The sequence below is a fragment of the Staurois parvus genome, unplaced genomic scaffold, assembly GCF_062004578.1.
Source record: "Staurois parvus isolate SC_StPar_1 unplaced genomic scaffold, SC_StPar_1.0 ptg000346l, whole genome shotgun sequence".
NCBI classification, from domain to species: Eukaryota; Metazoa; Chordata; class Amphibia; order Anura; family Ranidae; genus Staurois; species Staurois parvus.
The window spans coordinates 2,498,911-2,522,181 of record NW_028318142.1 but is presented as its reverse complement, the minus strand read 5'-3'; the positions used below and the strand labels follow the sequence as shown (position 1 = coordinate 2,522,181).

At 40.9% G+C, this 23,271-nt stretch overlaps 1 protein-coding gene across 2 annotated transcripts in view; it reads right to left on the bottom strand.

Moving 5' to 3' along the window:
* Positions 1–23,271, bottom strand: part of MORN1 (MORN repeat containing 1) — a 457,770-nt gene that overhangs the window by 280,500 nt on the left and 153,999 nt on the right. For both annotated transcript variants that reach the window (XM_089684351.1, XM_089684352.1), the window contains exons 9-10: positions 6,911–7,034; positions 4,483–4,658 (exon numbers count right to left, since the gene is read on the bottom strand). In XM_089684351.1, coding sequence (XP_089540477.1) covers positions 4,483–4,658; positions 6,911–7,034 — 300 coding nt within the window. The remainder of the gene's footprint in view (positions 1–4,482; positions 4,659–6,910; positions 7,035–23,271) is intronic.

Sequence of the window (23,271 nt, the reverse complement as noted above, 5' to 3'; positions counted from 1 at the left end):
CACTGGCTTGCCTTCTTCTCATACTGCATCCTGGTGCCATCCCCTCCCCAAGCAAGTAAAGCACACACACCCAGCCATCCACATGATGTAAAAGAAGACAAGATTCATCAGACCAGGCCACCATCTTCCACTGCTCCGTGGTCGAGTTCTAATGCTTACATTCCCATTGTAGGCACTTTTGGCTGTGATCACAGGTCAGCACATATCAGCATGGGCACCCTCACCAGTCTGCGGCTATGTAGCTCCAATAACAACAAACTGTGATGCACTGTGTGTTCTGACACCTTTCTATGGAAAACTGCATTAAAGTGGAACTAAACCCTCCTACCCTATTCAGCCAAGGAAGCTGACATCCTAACCTTTGTTTGATCTTCAACTGCCATGATGCTGCACGTGATCAGTTATGACACCAGCCATTTGATGGTTTAACAGTTGGGTTGAGAGCACAAGCAAATGTGACAGTTTTCATTCTCAGTATGCCTGAAATGTAACCATTTTTTGAAACCATTGAATTGATGGGTAAATTTCCACTTTTACAGCAATATAAACTCTTCTATTGTATTGGACTACATAGGACTGTCTTTGCTCCCCACGTGCATCAACAAGTCTTGGCCACTCATGAGCCTTTCACCGATTTTTATATCCTTGGACTACTTTTGTAAGCAGTGCCATCTTAATAGCACTATGGGCCCCTGAGCAAAGTAATGCACTAAGGCCCCTACCAGCCTGCAACGGCCTACCAAAGACATGTAGAAGAATACATTTTGGACAAAATTTATGAAGAAATTTGATTTTTTTTTTACATTTTTTTATTGGATGTTTTATAGCAGAAAGTAAGAAAAAAATTATTTTTATTTTCAGTCTTTTTTTTTGTTTATGTTACAAAAAAATAAAAAAGAAACCCCAGTAGTGATCAAATACCACCAAAAGAACACTCCATTTGTGTGAAAACAATTATATAAATTTCATTTGGGTACAGCATTGCATGACCACGCAATTACTAGTTAGAGTAGAGCAATGCTAAATAGGAAAAAATGGCCTGGTCATGAAGGGGGTAAAACCTTCAGGAGTTCAAGTGGTTATTGAAGCAGACCCCGCTCCGTGTGAAAGAGCTCAAAGTATAATTAGTGGTTGTGTTGCAATACGTATGTTTTCCAGCCGGTGGCATTGCAGTAAAATCTGTATTTAGAGTTCAGTATTCTGGTAAAACCCAAGTTACAAAAATACTCAACTGTTACAACAGGGAAACATCATAAATAAAGAGTTCACATTCTTTTGATAGTCCCCTAAAAATAATTAAAGACTAGTATGGGAAATCTAAGCAAGCAACAGAACACATATTGATCATGTAAATTTTATGTGCTCAATTATAATTATCTGCATGTTGGCAGGAATTGACCCAGGATCATCGCTTTGTACATTGGAATACTACGTCGTAACAGCAACCTTCTTTATTAATTCCCTGTGTTCTTCAGCGCAACAAAATAAAATCAACCCGCAGCACCATCAGTTCCTAATAATATTTGGTCAGGGCAATTAAAATGTTTGCTTTTCCTCCCCAGAAACAAATATGTTTGTTTTCAATTTCAGCTGGTAATATATTATTCATATATACACCTCTGCTCCGTGTTCTCCGGCAGAGAACTCCAGGGACTTCAACTATTATTCATTCTACCAGAAGTTCAAGTGCTAATATACCTAAGGGATGGGGTATTTTGAATCATAATATTGAGATTTACTTTTTCGTGCAATCTGCTAAATAAATAATACATTAAACACATTAGAGCATTGGAGCCGGTTCCTAGAACACAGCCAGAATGTCATTACCTTTTAAAGATCTCTGAATAGTCTTTTTCAATGGGTGTTTCCCAGTTGCATAAGAAATGACAAGGCAACAAATAAAGAACTTAGAGAAAGAGTATTTGCATTGAAAACAGTCACACAAGCTACAAAAGAAAAGCATTCACGTTTTAGAAAAACTACAATCCTTTTACCATGTGAACAGTCTTTATTCCTTTATTATTTAAAGGTACACAGCAATCAAAAATTAAAACTAAACCTTAAAGATGAATTCCAGGTATGGATATTATGATATGGAGGTTGGTTAGGTCAATGTGGTAGATGCACTTCAGTTTAAGGACATGGCAGCCCAGTTTTCTAAAGGATATTAAAGTTCCACCCAAAGTTGCTCACGCAGGGGTTTCAACTTCACAAAGAAAACAACTGCTCTCTTTCGTCTCCCAGACCATGGACTCTTCAGGCTCTCCTAGCCTTGGTTGCAGGACTTTGTTGGACAGGCCCACTCCTGACTCCCTCATAGGGTTTTCCATCCCCTCAAGTTTGTACTCTCTAGAGACTTCCAGACTCCGTCCAGCACCTTGAACCAGTTAGCTCCTTCAACTTTCTTGGCCTCCCAGACCTGTATAGCTGACTCAACTTTTCCAGTCCTTAAGCCAGTAATCTCCCTCACAAGGGATGCAGTCTTTGGCAGGAACTCCCAGCTTTGCTGATAGGGCTTTGTCTCCACACAGAAGAAACTACGCTGAGCTACTCTCAGACCTAGCTTATAATGACCCTGTACACCTGTGCATTCAAACAGGCTGCAGGCATCTAGAAAAGTCCGGACACAGGATTGAAGGTTCCGTCTCACTAAAGACACTTTGGAACCTTCAAACTTCAGGCCCCAATCTGGTATTTCAAAACCTGGAGAAAACGTATAACTCAGTTTTCTCCGCTCACAATAAACACGCTGGAAGCTTCTCAAACTGCAAATTTGAGAATCCTGTGTTATTCCTTCCTCCCTTTCCTAATCTCTACAGTCATAATATTTTTACATGCAGTCATTATATTGATCAAGCTTGAACTAATGTAACTATGCATATAGGATACCTGGCCAATCCTCTGAAAGCTGGAAATCACTTTAGTAGGCACCACTACTCCAGTGATCTCCACTAGTTTTTGGGTCCTGAGCTGAGTGTTTGCCATTGTGAACACAAAGGGTCACCATTTAGAGCATGGTTTGCTTTGCGTTCTCTGATTGGACAAAGCAGGGTGGTGACATCACTCGGCGCCCATGCCATGCAGGTGACCTCCTGTTTCCAGTAAGCAGCAGACAGCCACTTGGCACAGAACCCAGAAGTTAGCAATGATTACTATAGTAGCGGTGTCTGCTACAGTAATCTCCAGCTTCCAGGGGAATCAGCCAGTTATTGTATATGCATAGTTACATTGGTCCAAGCTGGACCAATGTAACTATGTAGAAATATCCATATCTGGAATTCAAGAAAAAGAAAGGTGAGGAAACACAGTGGAGGTGGTTAGCATTTCCACCTTGCAGAAAAGAGGTTAGTTTACATCTTAACCAAGTCACTACCTGCATGGAGTTGCATTTCTCCCTGTGCTTGCATGTGGGTACTCTGGTTTCTTACCACACTCCAAAGACATGCTGGTAGATTAATTGGTCCATGTATGTATGCATGTGAAATGAAGGACCTTAGATTGTAAGCTCCTTAAAGAGGACCTTCCCACCAGTCCCACTCTATAAACCAAAATATAGGGAAGATAAACAAATCATACTTACCTACCATATATCCTTGTGACTTTTTCTTTATTTGCCTTGGTACTACCTGGGTCCCTGTTCCTGCACCCCATGAGATCTCAGAGAAAGGGTTTCTTCCCCAGCAGATGCCTGTAGTGTCAATTGACACATGCACAAGTACAAGGTGAAGTGCATAACATCATGCGCTTTTTCTCACACATGCGCAGTATGACAATACTGGGATATCTCATGACATCTTGTAGTTTACCCTGAAGGCAATGGTGACATTGCCTTCCTCCTAGGGGGCATCTGTGTGGCTAGGGTTACATCAATACTAACTTTCGGGAAAATAGGACTTGAAAGAAAAAAAAAGGTACGTAAAGAAAAAAATGTAAAATAAATTGATAGTCAATTTCAACTCAGCATGCAGAGATGCATGTGGATGTGAAATTTAGGGAAAGGTCCATTTTAAGGGGAGGGCTAATGTATAATATGTATAAATTGTCAACAATATATATAAAGCTGTAATAAATAAAGTGCTAGGGATGTTTTTGGTTGAAAAACTACATTTCCTATTTTCTAGATATTTAACTTTTGTTTTTACAATGCTGGCCCAGTGACAGAATAATATAAGCACTGGAGTTGCATCAACAAAGGTTACCCGAAGTGGCTCACAAAAGAAGACATTGGCCAGAAGAAGAAAAGAAGTTGAAAGCAGTGGCAAGGACAGAGTAGTGGCAGAGAGCATGAAGATGTCATCACTGGAGGGGGCAAACTGAGAGGTACTGTAGATCTGCCATAGTGTGCAGGTATGCCACGCATTGAAATTAACACAAAGTTGCCTGTGCTCATGGTCAGCATAACATTCTTGCAGGCCATAAGCTATCTGGCTCTAACAACAGCTGTAACAAACAAACCTAAGCATGAAAATGTCATTAACTCACCATGCTGTCCTCCAGGGGGATCTCCAGCGGTTTCGGAGCGAGGTTCACTTTCATCCGCTGACAGCTGGGCACTAGATGATTCTAGTCCAGGCTGAGTAGATACGGCATTGCAGTCCTCTTGCATGAACTTCTCGTGGGTCGTACATGACAAGGGATAGTTCACACATTCATAGCCACTGCAAACACAGACAACTGCAATGTAACATTTATGTATCTTAAATAAAACAATAAAAATACAACCATACATTTTTAAAACAAGAAACATCAGAAACTCCTAATTTGCCCCATTGGACCTTATATATAAAGTTTTTGGAAGAACAACCATCTAACCCTCAGATTCAGTAAATATTTATAATGCACTAATGTGGTCTCATGTCACCTTCATTGCTTTGTAAGTTTTAGTAAGCAGGGGAACATGTGAAACCTGCCTTCTAGGTCCTAAGCTGTACTTCATTCACATAATCAGATGAAACTTCAACTCGTACAGTTAAGCATTAATTATGAAATAATTAAACAGAAAAATCTGTATATTACCCTCCTGTAATCCACTGCAGACTAGGACTCAAAAAAAGAAGGTTCAGTACTACACACTATGGGGTTCTTCTGCCTTGAACATATGCTTATAGTGTGAACATGTTGATAGAAGAAAAAAAAACAAACATTCTAAATAAAATTTAATATGACTCCACTAACTGTCTAATCAGTAGGCTGGGGTGTATTTAAAACCAAGCTATGCTGCTGTTGCAATGGAGACTGAGGATCTGGCTGCGCTGTCTGGTATAGGGGTCCGGAAAACAGATCTAAGAGGAGAGTGATGGCCCTGACTCTCAAATGAAAAGGGTTTGTGTGAAGCTGGATGTCTCAGAATGCCATAACCAGTGGACAGGCAGTAGCCACCTGTACTGAGGTTTCTTCAAGAAAACTTTAGATAGGAATCAAACAAATAAGAATGGAGAGCCACACCAAAATGAGAGTCCAACTATAAGTTTGATTCCATTAAAGTATATGAATCATTACCTTGTAAAACAACAAATTTGGTTCAAAATATAAATGAAAGGCAAAATGTTTGTGTATATACAGTATATAACAAAACATTATAAATACTTTTTTTTCTTTTTATTTATAAGTGATCACATAATTGCAGTTAAGAGGCTTAGAGAGGCGGGGTGGAGAAACAGCAGGACACTGATATCAGTAAATGGCTGTGCAGGTGAGCGTGTCAGTACAAGTCTTGATCATTGGAGGACAGGCAGGCTGTTCTCCCAGCACTGCCAGAAAACTGACCATGTTCAGATGGGATGGATGTGCTCTCATGCCTAGTGTGGTCAGTTTGAAATAGGAAAGCTGGGGGATTGGCAGGATCACCGAGTATTTAAAAAAAAGGAACGCAATACAAAGAGAACAGGATACTAAAAGGTACACAAATACATGGTACAAAAGACACATACCAGGAATATGAAATGTTGAGGTAACAGGGGTTGATTTACTAAAACTGGAGCACTCAGAATCTGGTGCAGCTGCGCATAGTAGCCAATCAGCTTCTAGCTTCAGCTTGTTCAATTAAGCTTTGACAACAAAACCTGGAAGCTGATTAGTTTCTATGTAGAGCTGCACCAGATTTTGCACTCTCCAGTTTTAGTAAATTAACCTAATAATCTTTAAAACAGGTGGCTATGTCCCAAACAAATAGTCAACACGCATGGGAGGTCAGAGGGTGCTACCTTCATCAGGGCTTACATAAATTGATGAGAATAGGATTGGAATTCAAGGAATGTGTGATGGAGTAGATAAATATTATGGTTGAATAGACAAGCTGTGTATCAGCCAGCTGCAGCAAACTGTTACAACCAGCTGCTGTGAACCTTCCTTTACCTAGACTTCGTTGGCGAATAATAGTGGTCGAATACCAAAACTTTAACAACAGGGCCCACTGAACAGTTATAAGGGTTGTGACCAAGTAACAGAACTACTGCAGTAAATCTAAGAGCGGAGCTCAATATCTACTTTGATGTCCCCTTGGGACCGCTGCAATCCCTAAACCTTTATTCACAGACACCAATGTTAAAATTCAGTTTCAGTTTTTGGCCTCTTCACCAATGAAGTCTTGTTGTGCTTCGTGAATGTAGTCATAGCCAGCGAGACCAAACAATTTTGCTTTTACGGTTATGGTTACAGATGCTCAAGCTAAATGGGCACCGGCAAATTGGTCTCTTTAAAAGTATGACAAGTCTCTCATTTTGTGATTACTTGTACTAACCCCTGCTGATCATGAATTGTTCACTGGCATACAACCTATAAAGCATAGATAAAGCAAGATAAAAGATGGCCTACACAAATAAAATTGAGCCCTATAAAATTGGTGTTTACATTATTGCATCCACCATCTGCATGTATACCATATGCACACAGGGTACTGTGAGATACTTACAAAGGAGTATGAAATGGCTTGTCTTCAAAATCTTCAATTAATTCCAGAATATTAGTACTTGGTGGTTTAGTAGGTGTTGTGTATTTTATTCCAGCCCTTATTCTTAAAACACGTCCATTTTCTTCTGATAAGTCAAGAAAAAAAGGTTTTAAAATGCAATACACATACTAATATATACTATATACATTGTATATTTTTCAGCATATTTGAATAGGCAAATATTCAATCTTTACTCAAACAGCGTTTACAGATAAAAGTGATAGTACTTTTGATTGCTTTTTCAATCATTCATTAATAATAAAATAGTATTAGATGCAATGGTGCACTGTGAAAAAGTAAGTATGTTCTTGTCATCAAAAGCTGGATTTCCCTTGTAGAAGACATAACTTCTTGTAGGAATTTTGTATAACTGGCCACCACTTTCTTACTTAGAGTGAAATGTTTGACCGCTTCTCTATGCAAAAAGTCCTTTAGTTTTAAGGTGTTTGTAAGTTCCCTTGAAAATACTGCCCATTTTAATATTCCCTACAAAATTTCAAAGGGAATCAAAATTGTGGCTTTGACTAAGGCAGTCCATAAACCGTATTTCTTTTCTTTTTTTTTTTGAGCCAATCCTTGGTAGATTTGCTAGTGCTATAAGTTGGGTTTGCCTTGAATTCACCTAATACATTCAGATTATTGTGTTTCTGTATCTGTATTAATTATGTCTGGTGTAACAATCTATCTTCAAATGTGGCCTGCCCCATCAGAAAGACCCAAGGGTGGTAATTAATAGTCCCATGGAATTACAAAGTGGTACAAGGCATATTAAGATTTATTTTCAGTCTGTCCCACTGGGCATACATTAGAAAACCATATCAAACCAACTCTGGCACACCAAAATATAGTCAACATTACTCTGTAATTTATCACTTCGTAGAACAATTACACATTTATGGTTTTAGTTGTTATGTTCTTATGTAATGCAAAACTGACATGTTTAGTCAACTTGATAAATTGAAAGGTGCCCTTTTAGGAGAGGCTTGTTTTTACACTATTGTTCTATGTATATATTACTCGAAAAGAATGAAAAAAAAAAAAAAGGGTTTTCAAGCTGTTATAACAAGACCAGTTATCAACATATCAAGCCACTTTATTTTTCCATGCAGCCATTTCTTGGTTCTCTCAGAGTCATTCGTAAACTCATGCACTGCCCTCCTGTTGGAATAAACTTCATAGACTAACACTGACTTTGGTAGGGTGAGGAAATGCTTTGGTAACACACAATTAACTCAATAGAGGCCTTGATTTAACTCCAACTTCTTCCACCCTTCTATTTTTCTAATGAACACCGCAATTATCAATTAAAGTGGGTCTATACTCAAAAGTTTTTTTTTACCTTAATGCATTCTTTCCATTAAGGTGAAAAAAACCTTCCAATATCTGCCCATCCCTAAACACTTACGGAATCCTCTCATGCCCCAGCGCTGTCTCAACTGCAGTGTAGCTACTCTCTCTTACTGGTCTCACAGGAGACTCTGAGAGCCAAAGACTCCTGCTTCTGTCAGTACTATGTGTATGCATGGATGCACACAGCCCAGCTCAGGACTGCACCCTCACAGGTGCTACCATAGCACACGGCTTACTGAGGGGGCACCCACAGGAAGGAGTGGACAGCGCTGGCAAGGGACTCTAAAAGAGGACGTAGGGAACAGCTCTATGCAATATCGTTGCACAGTGCAGGCAGGTTTAACATCTTCGTTTGATTTTATTAAAAAAAAAAAAAAAAACAACCTTCAATAACACTTTACTAGACACTCCTTTGGGCAGCAAGCGGGTGGTGTTGGAGGGAGACCCCATGGTCAGAGCTCAATTTAAAGGTTAAAACAAAGCCCATGAGAAGCAGCCAACTTCAGCCGCGATATCATACAAATAGCATTGATGTAATATCATTCAAATAGCATTGATGCCCGCCATCTGGATCTGCTATGCTGAACTTCAAAGTATGAGAAGACACATACGCATGCTCTCTCTGGCCTCCTACAATGCATCACTTAGTGCTGAGCAGCCAATTGTCAAGCCTGTGCACTGCCACGAGTTGCAGGATGCATACTTAGCAGTATTCAAATACCGACTTTCATTTAAGTCTTTATTTGCATACAGTCTTTGTAGGTCTATAGTGGGAATAGAGGTGGCTGTCAAGAATGATACTGGTAATGTGGCACTGTGTTTGCTTTTATTAAGCTGGAAACATGTATGCTTTAAGGAAAACTATTCAATAATAAGTAGTGCTTATGGAAAATGTGTTATGTTTTTCCTTTATTGCAGTGAACTAATAGTGATTGTTTTGTATATCACTAAATTGAATTGGCTGCCCCTTAAATAAATGTGTACATTTTTCAACTAAATAAAATGCATGTCATCCTTTTAAAATTATAATTTTTGTGCCAAGATCCATTGACCTTGCAAATATTGTTATCATGTTCAAAAGATGAAAACCTGTGCAAGAAAGATGCTTAGATATTCAACAGTGTATTAAGAACCTATTTACACTCTCTGCCTCTGCACTGTATGGTTCAGGCAATCTTCCATCCACCGGAATTGTAAATCTCTGGGTTATTTATGTACAGGGGACAGTAGCTGGCTGTTCTCTTTAGGCACCAAAGATGATTTAGCTTTAGCCATCTCAAAATAGCATCATAGCACAAATTTTGGTAGAGTCCGAGAAACATATTTAAAAACAGTTTATTTATAGCTGGGGGCTGCACGGGTAGAGGAAGCAGTAGTAAAACTATATTTATGCTGAATCAGAAACACAAGGAGTCCTGATGTAATTCCCTTTCCAGTTGCCATTGTAGAACAGGTGCAGGAACTGGAATAGTATATCTCAGAGACAGCATTGTATTTATGGTCTTTCTCACGGCACCTACGAACACGTTGCACTTACGATATCTTAAGCTATATCTTTTAAAGTATTGTAAGTGCAATAAATTAATTTCTCTTTAAAGAAGCCTATCCTGCTTCTACCTAGTAAACCACCATTTATTTCCTCCATCAGCTCATCCCCCACAGCTATTACCTTTTGTATCACTCAACCCTTCCTCCTAGATTGCAAGCTCTAACGAGCAGGACCCTCTGTTTCCTCTTGTACCAAATTGTATTGTAACTGTAATGTCTACCTTCATTTTGTAAAGTGCTGCACAAACTGTTGACACTATATAAATCCTGTATAATAATAATAATAATAATAATAATAATAAATTGGTATCATGAATAATTGGCAGTCTGTAGTATTTTGTTTGCATTTGCAACTAGAGATGAGCGAATCGAACCTGGCGAAGTGGAATTCGTTTTGAATATTAGGAAAAATTCGATTCGCGCCGAATCCGAACATTAGCAAACTTCGGATGCGCGAATCGAATTTTCCCCGATCGGCCGATTTTCATCCCTTCTACAGCCGGCAAAAAGTGTCCCTGCAGAGAGCTCCGCTATTTCTGACAGTTCTCTGACAGTTCCTTCACATTTACAGCAGTTGAAACATTGTATCTATTTGTTTCCATTTAGGATACAGATGTTTTTATTCAGAAACAAATAGATACAATGTTTCAACCGCTGTAAATGTGAAGGAACTGTCAGAGAACTGTCAGAAATAGCGGAGCTCTCTGCAGATACACTTTTTGCTGCACTGGAATTCTTCTTCATCCTCATCCTACTTCTTCTTCTTCTTCTTCATCCTCATCCTACTTCTTCTTCTTCTTCTTCTTCATGCTCATCCTTCTTCTTCTTCTTCATCCTCATCCTACTTCTTCTTCTTCTTCTTCTTCATCCTCATCCTACTTCTTCTTCTTCTTCATCCTCATCCTACTTCTTCTTCTTCATCCTCATCCTTCTTCTTCTTCTTCATCCTCATCCTACTTCTTCTTCTTCTTCATCATCCTCATCCTACTTCTTCTTCTTCTTCATCCTCATCCTACTTCTTCTTCTTCATCCTCATCCTACTTCTTCTTCTTCATCCTCATCCTACTTCTTCTTCTTCTTCATCCTCATCCTACTTCTTCTTCTTCTTCATCCTCATCCTACTTCTTCTTCTTCTTCATCCTCATCCTACTTCTTCTTCTTCTTCTTCTTCTTCATCCTCATTCTACTTCTTCTTCTTCTTCATCCTCATCCTACTTCTTCTTCTTCATCCTCATCCTACTTCTTCTTCTCTTCTTCTTCTTTATCCTCATCCTACTTCTTCTTCTTCATCATCATCCTACTTCTTCTTCTTCTTCTTCTTCTTCTTCATCCTCATCCTACTTCTTCTTCTTCTTCTTCTTCATCCTCATCCTACTACTTCTTCTTCTTCTTCTTCTTCATCCTCATCCTACTTCTTCTTCTTCTTCTTCATCCTCATCCTACTTCTTCTTCTTCATCCTCATCCTACTTCTTCATCCTCATCCTACTTCTTCTTCTTCATCCTCATCCTACTTCTTCTTCATCCTCATCCTACTTCTTCTTCTTCTTCTTCATCCTCATCCTACTTCTTCTTCTTCTTCTTCATCCTCATCCTACTTCTTCTTCTTCATCCTCATCCTACTTCTTCTTCTTCTTCTTCATCCTCATCCTACTTCTTCTTCTTCTTCTTCATCCTCATCCTACTTCTTCTTCTTCTTCATCCTCATCCTACTTCTTCTTCTTCTTCATCCTCATCCTACTTCTTCTTCTTCTTCTTCATCCTCATCCTACTTCTTCTTCTTCATCCTCATCCTCTTCTTCTTCTTCTTCTTCTTGCCATGGGCCCCTGTACCGCCTCCTCATGCTGCTGCCAGGTCCAGAGTGTGTCATGGGTCCCTGTACGGCCTCCCATTGCTGCTGTCTCCATCGCCACACTCTGCCATGTGCCACTTTCAGGTCTCCTCACACTGCTGGTGGGTTCCATTTTGTCATAGGGTGCTGTATAGCCTCCCATTGCTGCTGCCTCCACCGCCACACTGTGGCTCCACACTCTGGTTTTGGCCCCGTGACTGCCCAAATGAGTGAAGTGTGCGGTGATTCTAAGATCGACGGCACGCATCTGCATGTCATACTGACTGACAGTATTATTTCTCTTCCCCAGCAGACTCCAAGGGCATTTAAATTAAAGGTACAGTGTTCTGCACTAATATAAAGGCTCTCTGAAGCCTAGAAACCCTTTTTATAAGTTAAATTCGCAGCGAATAAATTCGCATCGAATCGAATTTATTCCACAAATTCGGCGAATCAGCCAAATCGAATTTTTGAATAATTCGCTCATCTCTATTTGCAACCTTGCAGAGCCTGAAATTGTGTAAAGGGGAGTTTGGAGACGGAACTGATGTTCTCGGGTGGGTCACATCGCAGCTGAGACCATCTGATGCTCTAGCCAGGACACTGTTGTGAGATTTCTCCACATGAACAGGCACCAATCAAGGGTAGCAGATTTCCTTTCCTATTGGAACTGTGTGGAATAAGGAAAGTACCAACTACTCCATTTACTGTTAGGATCAAAGCTCTGATTAAGACTTGTCCTTGCTGCTCTGAAACCCCGTTTATCCATGGGAGCAAAGCCCTGTACAAGGCCAGCCATAGAAGAGTCAGACACTGAACGTTCTGTCAATTGAAAAATGAAAGTGGCACATACAATTGTTCCATCATTTGTTTTGTTTTTCTAAACAAAATCCAACATGTTGAATCAGGCACTTTCGATTGCAACACGAAAATCGCATGTCGCAGCTGGCACACTATTGATGCAAAAAACGAAAGACCAAGAATATTTTTTTGGTTTTCGACTTGTCTTTGGCCTTCTTAAGTTTTCCCTTCCACTTGCCACTTCTTAAGTTTTCCCTTTCCCTTGCCACTCCATTCACCAATGGGGCAGAATGCTGTGTAAGAGCTCCCCTCCTTCTCCCCTACTCCATTCACAAATGGAAGCAGAGCCCTGTTTAGGATCTGCCTTCCTCCTCCACCACTCCATTCATCAATAGAAGCAGTGTCCTGTGCAAGAACATCCCATGTGGGAACTGCTGCTGCACCTTGTCACTGACACCTCTTTAACCACTTGCCTACCAGGCACTTATACCCCCTTCCTTACCAGGCCAATTTTCAGCTTTCAGCGCTGCCGCACTTTGATTGACAATTGCGCGGTCATGCAACATTGTACCCATATGAAATTTTGATCATTTTTTTCTCACAAATAGAGCTTTCTTTTGGTGGTATTTAATCGCCACTGGGCGCTTTACTTTTTGCGCTATAAATTAAAAAAAGTGCAAAAAATTTGAAAAAAAAAAAAAGTTTATTTGTTTCTTTTATAAAATTTTTCAAACAGGTATTTTTTCTCCTTCACTGATTTGCGTTGATGAGGCGGCACTGATGGGCACTGATAGGCGGCACTGATGGGCACTGATAGGCAGCACTAAAGGGCACTGATAGGCAGTACTAATGAGGTGGCACGGATAGGCGGCACTGATAGACAGCACTAATTAGGGGTCACGGATAGGCGGCACTGATATGCAGCACTGATAGGCGGCACTGATAGGTGACACTGATGATGGGTACTGATAGACGGCACTGACTGGCATCACTTCTGGGCACTGACTGGCGGCACTGACTGGCACAACCCCTGGGCACTGACTGGTGGCACTGACTGGCAGCACTGGTGGGTGGCACTGGTGGGTGGCACTGGTGGACAGCACTGGTGGGTGGGCACAGGTGGGTGGCACTGGTGGGCACAGGTGGGTGGCGCTGGTGGGCACAGGTGGGTGGCACTGCTGGGCACATGTAGGTGGCACTGCTGGGCACAGGTAGGTGGCACTGCAGAGTGGCACAGGTGGGGGCACTGCTGGGCACAGGTGGGGGCACTGCTGGGAATGGGTGGGCAGGGCTAGTGGGCGCACAGCTGATCGGAACTTGCGGGGGTCACTGCTGGGCACCGATCATCAGGGCACTGATCATCAGTGCCCTGATGATCGGTGCCGATCCCCGCTCTGACAACTGCCGGTTCTCGGCAGTACTTTCCTCACGATCTGACAGCGTGAGGAAAGTGCAGCCGAGAACCGGCACTTGCATTTTCCTGTGATCAGCGTGTCATTGGACACCGCTGATCACGTGGTAAAAGGCTGGTGGGATCGGCCTTTCACCACATCTCGTGATCAGCTGTGTCCGTAGGACACAGCGATCACGGAGATCGCCGGGTGCGCGCCCCCTGGGGCGCGCAGGAGAGCGCGTTCTGGGAGGACGTCATATGACGTCCACTCAGAACTGGCCGGCCGCGGTGAAGCCGTCATTCGGCTATGCGCGGTCGGCAAGTGGTTAAGATAGATTGTCACCTTGCCCATGCACAGCAAAGTGTAATTTTCTGGATAAAGGCCAACCTCCCTTTCCCCTAAAGCCTTACACTCACTCCTCTTTCTGTCACAGCAGGCAACAATATCTGGTGCCTCCAGGTTTGGGGGAGATTATGACCTCCTCCCCTGTGACAGCACTCAGGTCTAGCAGTCAATTGCTAGACCTGAACAGTGTCATAATGATCGAGAGTGACAGAGAGTGATCGGCTGAAGCAGAAACTGCAGGGGAGTGCTGACAAGCAGTATATCATTGTGCAGGTGTGCCTTTTACACAGACACTGCCACCTTGTCCTGTATGGGCAAGGTGACAGTTTCTCTTTAACAATCCCAAACCAGAGCCAACATTGCCTCTTCTCACACTACAGGTGAGTCTTTTTTAGGCTGTTAAATTGCTGTTTACAGAACAGCAACAATATACAATCTGCAGAAGGAAGCTTATTTGGTGAGACACAATGCAAAAATTCCTATTAACATCAGAATTCATCAAAAGATGCTTTCTTGTTTACTGTGGGGTACTGCAATAATATATGCGCTTGATAGGTAATAGGACCTTATCATACTTTGGGAGAGTGCCCTCACCCTCTTGCCCCTTCACACTGTTCATATATACAGAATCCTCTGTGTCTATACTTATACATTGAGAACAGAATGTCAAATTGGCAATCAGTCTTAGTGATTTTGATGGGCACAGCAGTCACTGGGGGGGGGGGATCAGGGCGTACAAGGCCTGCTTATGTTTTGTTGGATGTACCTTGTATGCCCAAGGTGCAAGTGGTTAAGTTCCTTTAATGGTGTATATGTGTGCATTTTAACATACAGTTGTGTTCAAAATAATAGTGTGTTGAAAAAAGTGAATAAAGCTCAAAATCCTTCTAATAGCTTTTATTTCCATACACACAAATGCATTGGGAACACTACACATTCTATTCCAAATCAAAACATGAAGAAAAATATATCAAATTTGTGTTGATCCTCTAGAAAAAATTGAAGAAAAGTGAATATTAGACTGTTCAAAAAAATAGCAGTGTTTGTATTTTTCTTTACAAACTCAAACATTCACTATATAAACTGAAAAATGTTTGAAGATTTTGCTTTGGCTTGAATTCAGTGTTTGGGGGTCGTCTGACAAACTGTCTCCGGCCACTAGACCCAAAAAGAACAATCTTACTTTCATCAGTCCACAAAATGTTGCGCCATTTCTCTTTAGGCCAGTCAATGTGCTCTTTGGCAAATTGTAACCTCTTCAGCACGTCTTTTTTTCAACAGTGGGACTTTGCGGGGGCTTCTTGCAGATAGCTTGGCTTCACATAGGCGTCTTCTAATTGTAACAGTACTCACAGGTAACTTTAGACCTTCGTTGATCTTCCTGGAGCTGATTGTTGGCTGAGTCCTTGCCATTTTGGCTATTCTTCTATCCAATTGAATGGTAGTTTTTTGCTTTCTTCCACGTCTTTCAGGTTTTGGTTTCCATTTTAAAGCATTTGCCATCATTTTAGTTGAGCAGCCTATCATTTTCTGCACTTCTTTATATGTTTTCCCCTCTCCAATCAACTTTTTAATCAATGTACGCTGTTCTTCTCAACAATGTCTGGAACGAGCCATTTTCCTCAGAATTTCAGAGAGAAATGCACTGTAACCAGCAAGTACAACATTTGCTGCCTTCCTTCCTTAAATAAGGGCAATAATTGCCACCTGTTTTTCAAAGAATGAATGACCTCACTAATAGAACTCCACACTGCTATTATTTTGAACATGCCCCTTTCAATTAGTGATTCAATTACACAGAATCAGCAGCATGCATGTCATGACTGTTGGGTCTGTTGGATTTTTATTACTCTACTACACCTGCTAGTAAATTATTTGCCATGTAGAAATATAATTTCTACCAAAAACAGTGATTGATCAGGTTAGTGATGTCTGACTGCTATTATTTTGAACACAACTGCATGTTTTAACTAAAAATTAAAACATTTTATACTTACATGTACAAGTTGGTGTATAATAGGCATATACAGTACATTGCCTTGCATCGATATAAGGGTATCTAGTCAGGGCCAGAAGTTTGGCTGGATGTTGGCTACACAATAATAGGCAGAGAGGGAAGAGTTTTAGTTGTTCCCACATATCTCTGCAACAGAATGACCCAGGCCAGAGCTCAGGTGAAACCCTAGCCTAAACCTGGAAGAGATGTATGCCCACTTAATGCTTTTTGGGGTAGAACCTCTTTATCCAAGCCTCCTGTGGGTGCAATATCTTACAGTTTTAATTCAATAATCGTTATATTATGCACTCTCTTTCTTATATATAATATCCTACAGGAAATACCATACAGAACTCTTCATACAATTTAAGTGTAGTAAAGTGCACCTAAAGTGCAAAAGCATGAGTAGGCTTTAAATATAAAATGTTGATGATACTGAAAGGAAAAAAGTGAAGAATTATGAATAAGAGCAAGAAAAAAAAAAAAAAAAGGAAATAAAACATAATGGAGAAAATAAAACATGCACCACAAATCTGCTACAGCTAGAAAATGTGAAAAAGGTGAAGTTAGCTTTCAGTTTGTTATATACATGATGCCATGTGAGAGTTTATGTGCGATTTATAGAGCCAAGAAAGCCACGCATCCAAGTGAAGATTTAAAAGGTGACAAATATTTGTATCTGTCCAGCAGAGCAAGGCAAGGCAAGCGCACACAAAGGAAAGCGCCAAACGCGTCTCAAAGATGCATAATGAAAATGCATTCCGACTCTCCCCTCTAATCTCTGTTTATAAATAACCTTGTGAAATTCAAAGAAAAAGCCTGTATTTTTTGCATTTGATTTTCATGCCTCGGACCTCATTTTAAATCTTACTTTGCTGCTCGAGGAAACCTTGACTGAATAAGAATGCTTTTAAGAAGGTGAGAAGGATGAAGTTCTTGCTGTGCAGAGAAAAATGTCAATTTTCTATATGTGAAAGTTAACATTTTCACTGCTGGATCCGGATCCCTGCTGTTGTGATCAACACATCCATTAGCAGACACAAATGCACTAAATGAAATTATACATTAAAAAAAATACTGTTATATGACCATCTATGTTTTCTTGCACACCTCCTGCATTGATAACAGACTTATTTTGACTGTTTGACTTTATTAGTGAACTCAGGGCAAACAGCTAAATACAAAGTTGAAATACAGGTTTAACTGCTTAAATACAATATTTGGAACTCTGCTCAGAATTGTAATGCAGGAACCCCTTCCACACATCACAGGCAAGTCCTAGACCAATGCCTACACCGAAATTAGGCAATACAGATTTCTCCCAGCCTATGAAAAAAAAATAAAAAGCATTGCACATTTTTCATCATTACGCTGTAGCACACTGAAACATGTTCAATGTATTATATATATAAAAATTCTACACTCAGGTGCAACAATAAATCATACAGTTGTGACCAAAATTATTCAACCCCCACTGAAATTGAGTGTTTTGGCCAGTTTGACATTGCTTTTGATCATTCAGTCATCTTGCTTACATTTACATTAAAGAGGCACTTGTAGGTCAGACAAATATAACATAACAGTTATAATGAAATAACCACAAATGTCTTTTCTGTGCTCACAGCATTATCAGTTTTATTCAACCCCCAAGTGACATTCAATCTTAGTACTTAGTACAGCATCCTTTTACAGTTATAACAGCTTTTAAACGTGAAGCATAGCTTGACACAAGTGTCTTGCAGCGATCTACGGGTATCTTCGCCCATTCTTCATGGGCAAAGGCCTCCAGTTCAGTCACATTCTTAGGCTTGCGCACTGCAACTGCTTTCTTTAAGTCCCACCAGAGGTTCTCAATCGGATTTAAGTCTGGTGACTGCGATGGCCACTCCAAAATGTTCCAGCCTTTCCTCTGCAACCATGCTCTAGTGGACTTGGAGGTATGCTTGGGATCATTGTCCTGTTGAAAGGTCCAACGTCTCCCAAGCCTCAGGTGTGTGACGGACTGCATCACGTTTCCATCCAATATCTCCTGGTACTGAAGAGAATTCATGGTACCTTGCACACGCTGAAGCTTCCCTGTACCTGCAGAAGCAAAACAGCCCCAAAGCATGATTGACCCTCCACCATGCTTCACAGTAGGCAAGGTGTTCTTTTCATCATAGGCCTTGTTCTTCCTCCTCCAAACATAGCGTTGATCCATGGGCCCAAACAGTTCTAATTTTGTTTCATCAGTCCACAGAACACTATCCCACAACTTTTGTGGTTTGTCCACATGGCTTTTGGCATACTGCAGTCGACTCTTCTTATTCTTTGGAGACAGCAAGGGGGTACGCCTGGGAGTTCTGGCACGGAGGCCTTCATTACGCAGTGTGCGTCTTATTGTCTGGGCTGAAACTTCTGTACCCACATCTGACAAATCTTTTCTCAGTTCCTCAGCAGTCACACGGGGACTTCTCTCCACTCTACGCTTCAGGTAGCGCACAGCAGTCGAAGTCAGCATCTTCTTTCTGCCACGACCAGGTAGCGTTTCAACAGTGCCCTTTGCCTTGAATTTGCGAATGATGCTTCCTAAGGTGTCTCTTGGTATGTTTAACATCTTTGCAATCTTCTTATAGCCATTGCCCTTCCTGTGAAGAGAAATCACCTCTTCTCTTGTCTTCCTGGACCATTCTCTTGCCTTCACCATGTTTGTAACCACACCAGTAAATGTCTAGAAGGAGCTGAGTATCACAGTCATTTTAAAGCTGCCTAATTGGTGCTTATTATGCTTGATTGCTGCTCGGTGACATCCACAGGTGTTTTCAATACCTGATGGAAAGCACCTGTATGAACCTCTGTTCTTCAGAGTGGTAGTCTTTAAGGGGTTGAATAATTGTGGCAATGAAGAAACCACATAAGAACCATTTACTACTGTATTACATAAACAATTGATGTCATTTTAGTTGCATTTGGGTAGTTACAACGTCCTTGTAGGATTTGATTCTGAATACAATTCCAAATGTACACTATAGTCCCTAAACCCCTTTACAGCATTGGGGGTTGAATAATTTTGGTCACAACTGTAGCAACCAGCACAAAGAGTGATGATACAAACTCTAAAAATTAGATATAAACATAAGTGCAGCGCTTAGAGTAAACAAGTGATAAATAACATAAAACCGTGCAATCTCATATGCAAACCAATATATTATAAAATAGACAAAAAGTCACAAAAAAGCCCACCATAAAAAGTGTAAATCCAGTGCCGTCCTCACAGAGACAAGAATCTTCCAAATGAATGTGAAGCAAAAATGGAAAAGCTAGATACTTCTGCCAATCCACCTCCATGCATAAGATTGGACCCTTACCAAATGGCACGATCACCAGTTAAGGTATGGTCAAAAAGGCTTCAAAGCAATCCGCTCTTAGGGTATGCATATCCTGAATAGCATGGCTCCTCCTGGCATAGCATCTCAAAAGTATCCATAGAAATAAATAGAAACACCAGGGACCCTCATAGTGTAGTGGCTATAAAAACATACAATTTATTAAAAACAAAACTACTCACAAGAGTGATAAATAGCCAGGCAGTAATCATACAATCTTCACAATGTATTTCCTCCTCCACTCGTGTCATGCACAACTCCACTTCCGGGTCAGCGTAACAACATCACATCCTGTGGCCCCGCCCAATGTGTTTCATCAGAGTTGACATCATCAGGGGGACCTACTACACTATGAGGGTCCCTGGTGTTTCTATTTATTTCTATGGATACTTTTGAGATGCTATGCCAGGAGGAGCCATGCTATTCAGGATATGCATACCCTAAGCACGGATTGATCTGAAGCCTTTTTGACTATACCTTAACCAGTGGTTGCACCATTTGGTAAGCGTCCAATCTTATGCACTTGGTGGATTGGTGGAAGTGTCTAGCTTTTCCGTTTTTGCTTCACATTAATTTGGAAGATTCGTTTTCTCGTCTCTGTGAGGATAGCACTGGATTTACAATTTTTATGGTGGACTTTTTATGAGACTTTTAATTTATATTGGAGTTTGAATGTTCTCCGAGTGCCTGCGTGGGTTTCCTCTGGGTACTCCCGTTTCCTCCAACACTCCAAAGACATGCTGGTCGGATAATTGGCTCCTGTCTAAATTGGCCCTAGTATGTGTATGTATGAATGTGAGTTAGGGACCTTAGATTGTACGCCCTTGAGGGTTAGGGACTGATGTGAATGTACAATATATATATATATATATATATATATATATATATATGTAAAGCGCTGCATAAATTGATGACGCTATATAAGTACCTGAAATAATAATAATACTAATAATATTGTATTGGTTTGCATATGAGATTGCACGGTTTTATATTATTTATCACTTGTTTACTCTAAGCGCTGCACTTAAGTTTATATTCAATGTATTACAACTATGCATGCAGTGACCCATATTTTTAAGTTACCCTCAGTGTCTTATACCTTTTGTATACACCGAGCCTCATACCTCTTCTTTCCCTACAGTTCCTGTATCCTAGCTCTTCGTTACACACAATGTAACTATATTAAACCCTGTGCCTCTTAACTCTCTATTACACATAGTGCCTCATGTCTGAATATTACACAAAGAAAATCAAGTCTCTCTCTTAACCACAGTGCTTCATACCTGTTCTAGGACATGCTTCATTACATGTAATGCCTCAAAACTATCTTCTACTCATAATCATGGGAATTCAGTAAAGTTTTAACAACACCTTTCTGGTGGTATGGCCCTTTAAAATAGCCTGTGCCAGAGTTAAAAATCCATGTCCTCCAATATGGTAGCTTTACTTGCATGTGCGGCGGATTCAGATGGTTCTTAATAGCGCCACGTTTACAAAGTGGCTCTATTACTGCACCAAATTAAAAAATAATTACCTCCAGTATGTAGATAACAAAGCTGGAGGTAATTAAACCTGACTAAGTTGGTGTACAGAGTTAGGCACAGTGCCCATCTCTGCACACTGTGTAGCAGGTAGCATGTTTGCCATTGCTACCTCCTCCCCTCCCCACCTGTCACTGGTCATTATGGACTCCATCAGCTTCACAGCCAACAGCCTTCTAGTAACCAGTAAAGCTAACAGTGGGCAGAGACTGATGGGGAACTTGAGACACTAGTTCCCCGTCAGGTATGCCCTCTCCTTGTGATTAACAGCTGTCAGGGGGACGATTCTATAGCCAATAATAGGCTGTCTACTGGCTATGGATCTGCCTTCCATCTGCTGCCAATCACAAGGGGAGTGGACCTGTTTGGATACTAGTGTCTGAATCCACATCAGTCTTCGCCAACCCAGCTACAAAACTCCTTGGTCTGCAATGTCTGTGTGACAGCTGGATAAGCAGGAGGAAGCTCAGCTGGACTGACAGCAGAGTGTTCATATGGGTAACAGGTTTACAATAGATACATGAATTTGTCACCTGCACCACTATTTGCCATGCAGAGGCCTGTCAAAATTCTAAAGAGTGTCTCAGACCCTTTTTACAAATTCCCCAGAATATCCTATATCTTTGTTACATGCAGTGCCTCTTGTTTTTATGTAACATTCAGTGCCTCATGCATTTCTATATTATGCAGTGTTTCATACATTTAGTGTTTGCAATGCCTTACATCTGCCCATTAAATGAAGAGCCTCATACCTCTCTTACATTAAGGCTCCATGCACACTAGGAGCTGAAAAAAACACTGGAAAAATGCTGAAAAAAAATACATTGAATATGAGTGTTATTTTCCCGGCATTTTTCCCTTTTGTGTGCCAGTGTTTGGCAGCGTTTAGCTTCTTTAGTAGCAAGCTGGCCAATGCATCCTTAACAACCAATGACTTATTAGCTGCCGGTGGGGTTCTCTGCTGACAGCTGAATGTAAACAAAATAATTGCTGGCAATTAAAAATGGAAGAAAAAGACAGTGGGGGTGGCTGTGGACGTGGTATACTTGGATTTTGCAAAAGCATTTGACTCAGTTCCCCACACATGGCAAATGTGTAAGGTAAAGTCTATGGGCTTGGATAAATCTGTATGCAAATGGATAGACAACTGGCTAAAATATTGTATTCAGAAAGTAGTGGTTAATGATTCATAATCTGAATTCTACAACTAGGGTTGTCAATGGTGTACCCCAAGGTTCAGTGTTGGGACCCTAACTTTTTAATATTATTATTATTATTATTATTACTACGAGTTTATATAGCGCCAAAGGGTTTGCTCAGCGCTGTACAATAGGGGGGGACAATACATGGCACAGTACAACAAAGACAGACAGCGTACGAGGGGTAAGAGGGCCCTACTCTTACGAGCTTACAATCTAGGAGGGAGGGGGTAAAGGTACAGTAGGAAGTGGCTGGGGGGGATGAAGTGGTAGGAGGAATGAGGGAGGATGGCCGTTAGGTGAGGGTGGGGTAGGCTTCCCTGAAGAGATGGGTTTTGAGGGAGCGCCTGAATGTGAATAGAGAAGGCGACAGTCTGATGGATTGGGGCAGTGAGTTCCAGAGGATATATTTATAATATATTTATAAACGATATAGGGTCTGGGAATAAAAACACTGTTTCGGTCTTTGCACCAAGCTGTGCAGTGGAATACGTCCTTACAGGATGTCTTCAACTTCCAAGCCTACCTCAATGCTCTGTTTAATTGGGCAACTATGTGGCAAATGAGGTTTAATGTTGATAAATGTAAGGTTATACACTTGGGGGCTAAGAATATAAATGCATCATACATACTAGGGGGGTACAACTGGGGGAATCAATGGTGGAGAAGGATCTGGGAGTTCTGGTAGATGACAAGCTTAATAATGGCATGCAATGCCAAGCTGCGGTTTCTAAAGCAAGTAAAATCCTCTCTTGTATTAGAAGAGGTATAGATTCCAGAGACAGATATATCACTTTACCCCTGTACAAATCATTAGTAAAACCTTATCTGGAATATGCAATTAAATTTTGGGCACCAACTGAGATAAAGAACACTGGGGAACTGGAGAAAGTGCAAAGAAGGGCAACCAAACTGATAAGAGGCATGGAGGAGCTCAGCTATGAGGAAAGATT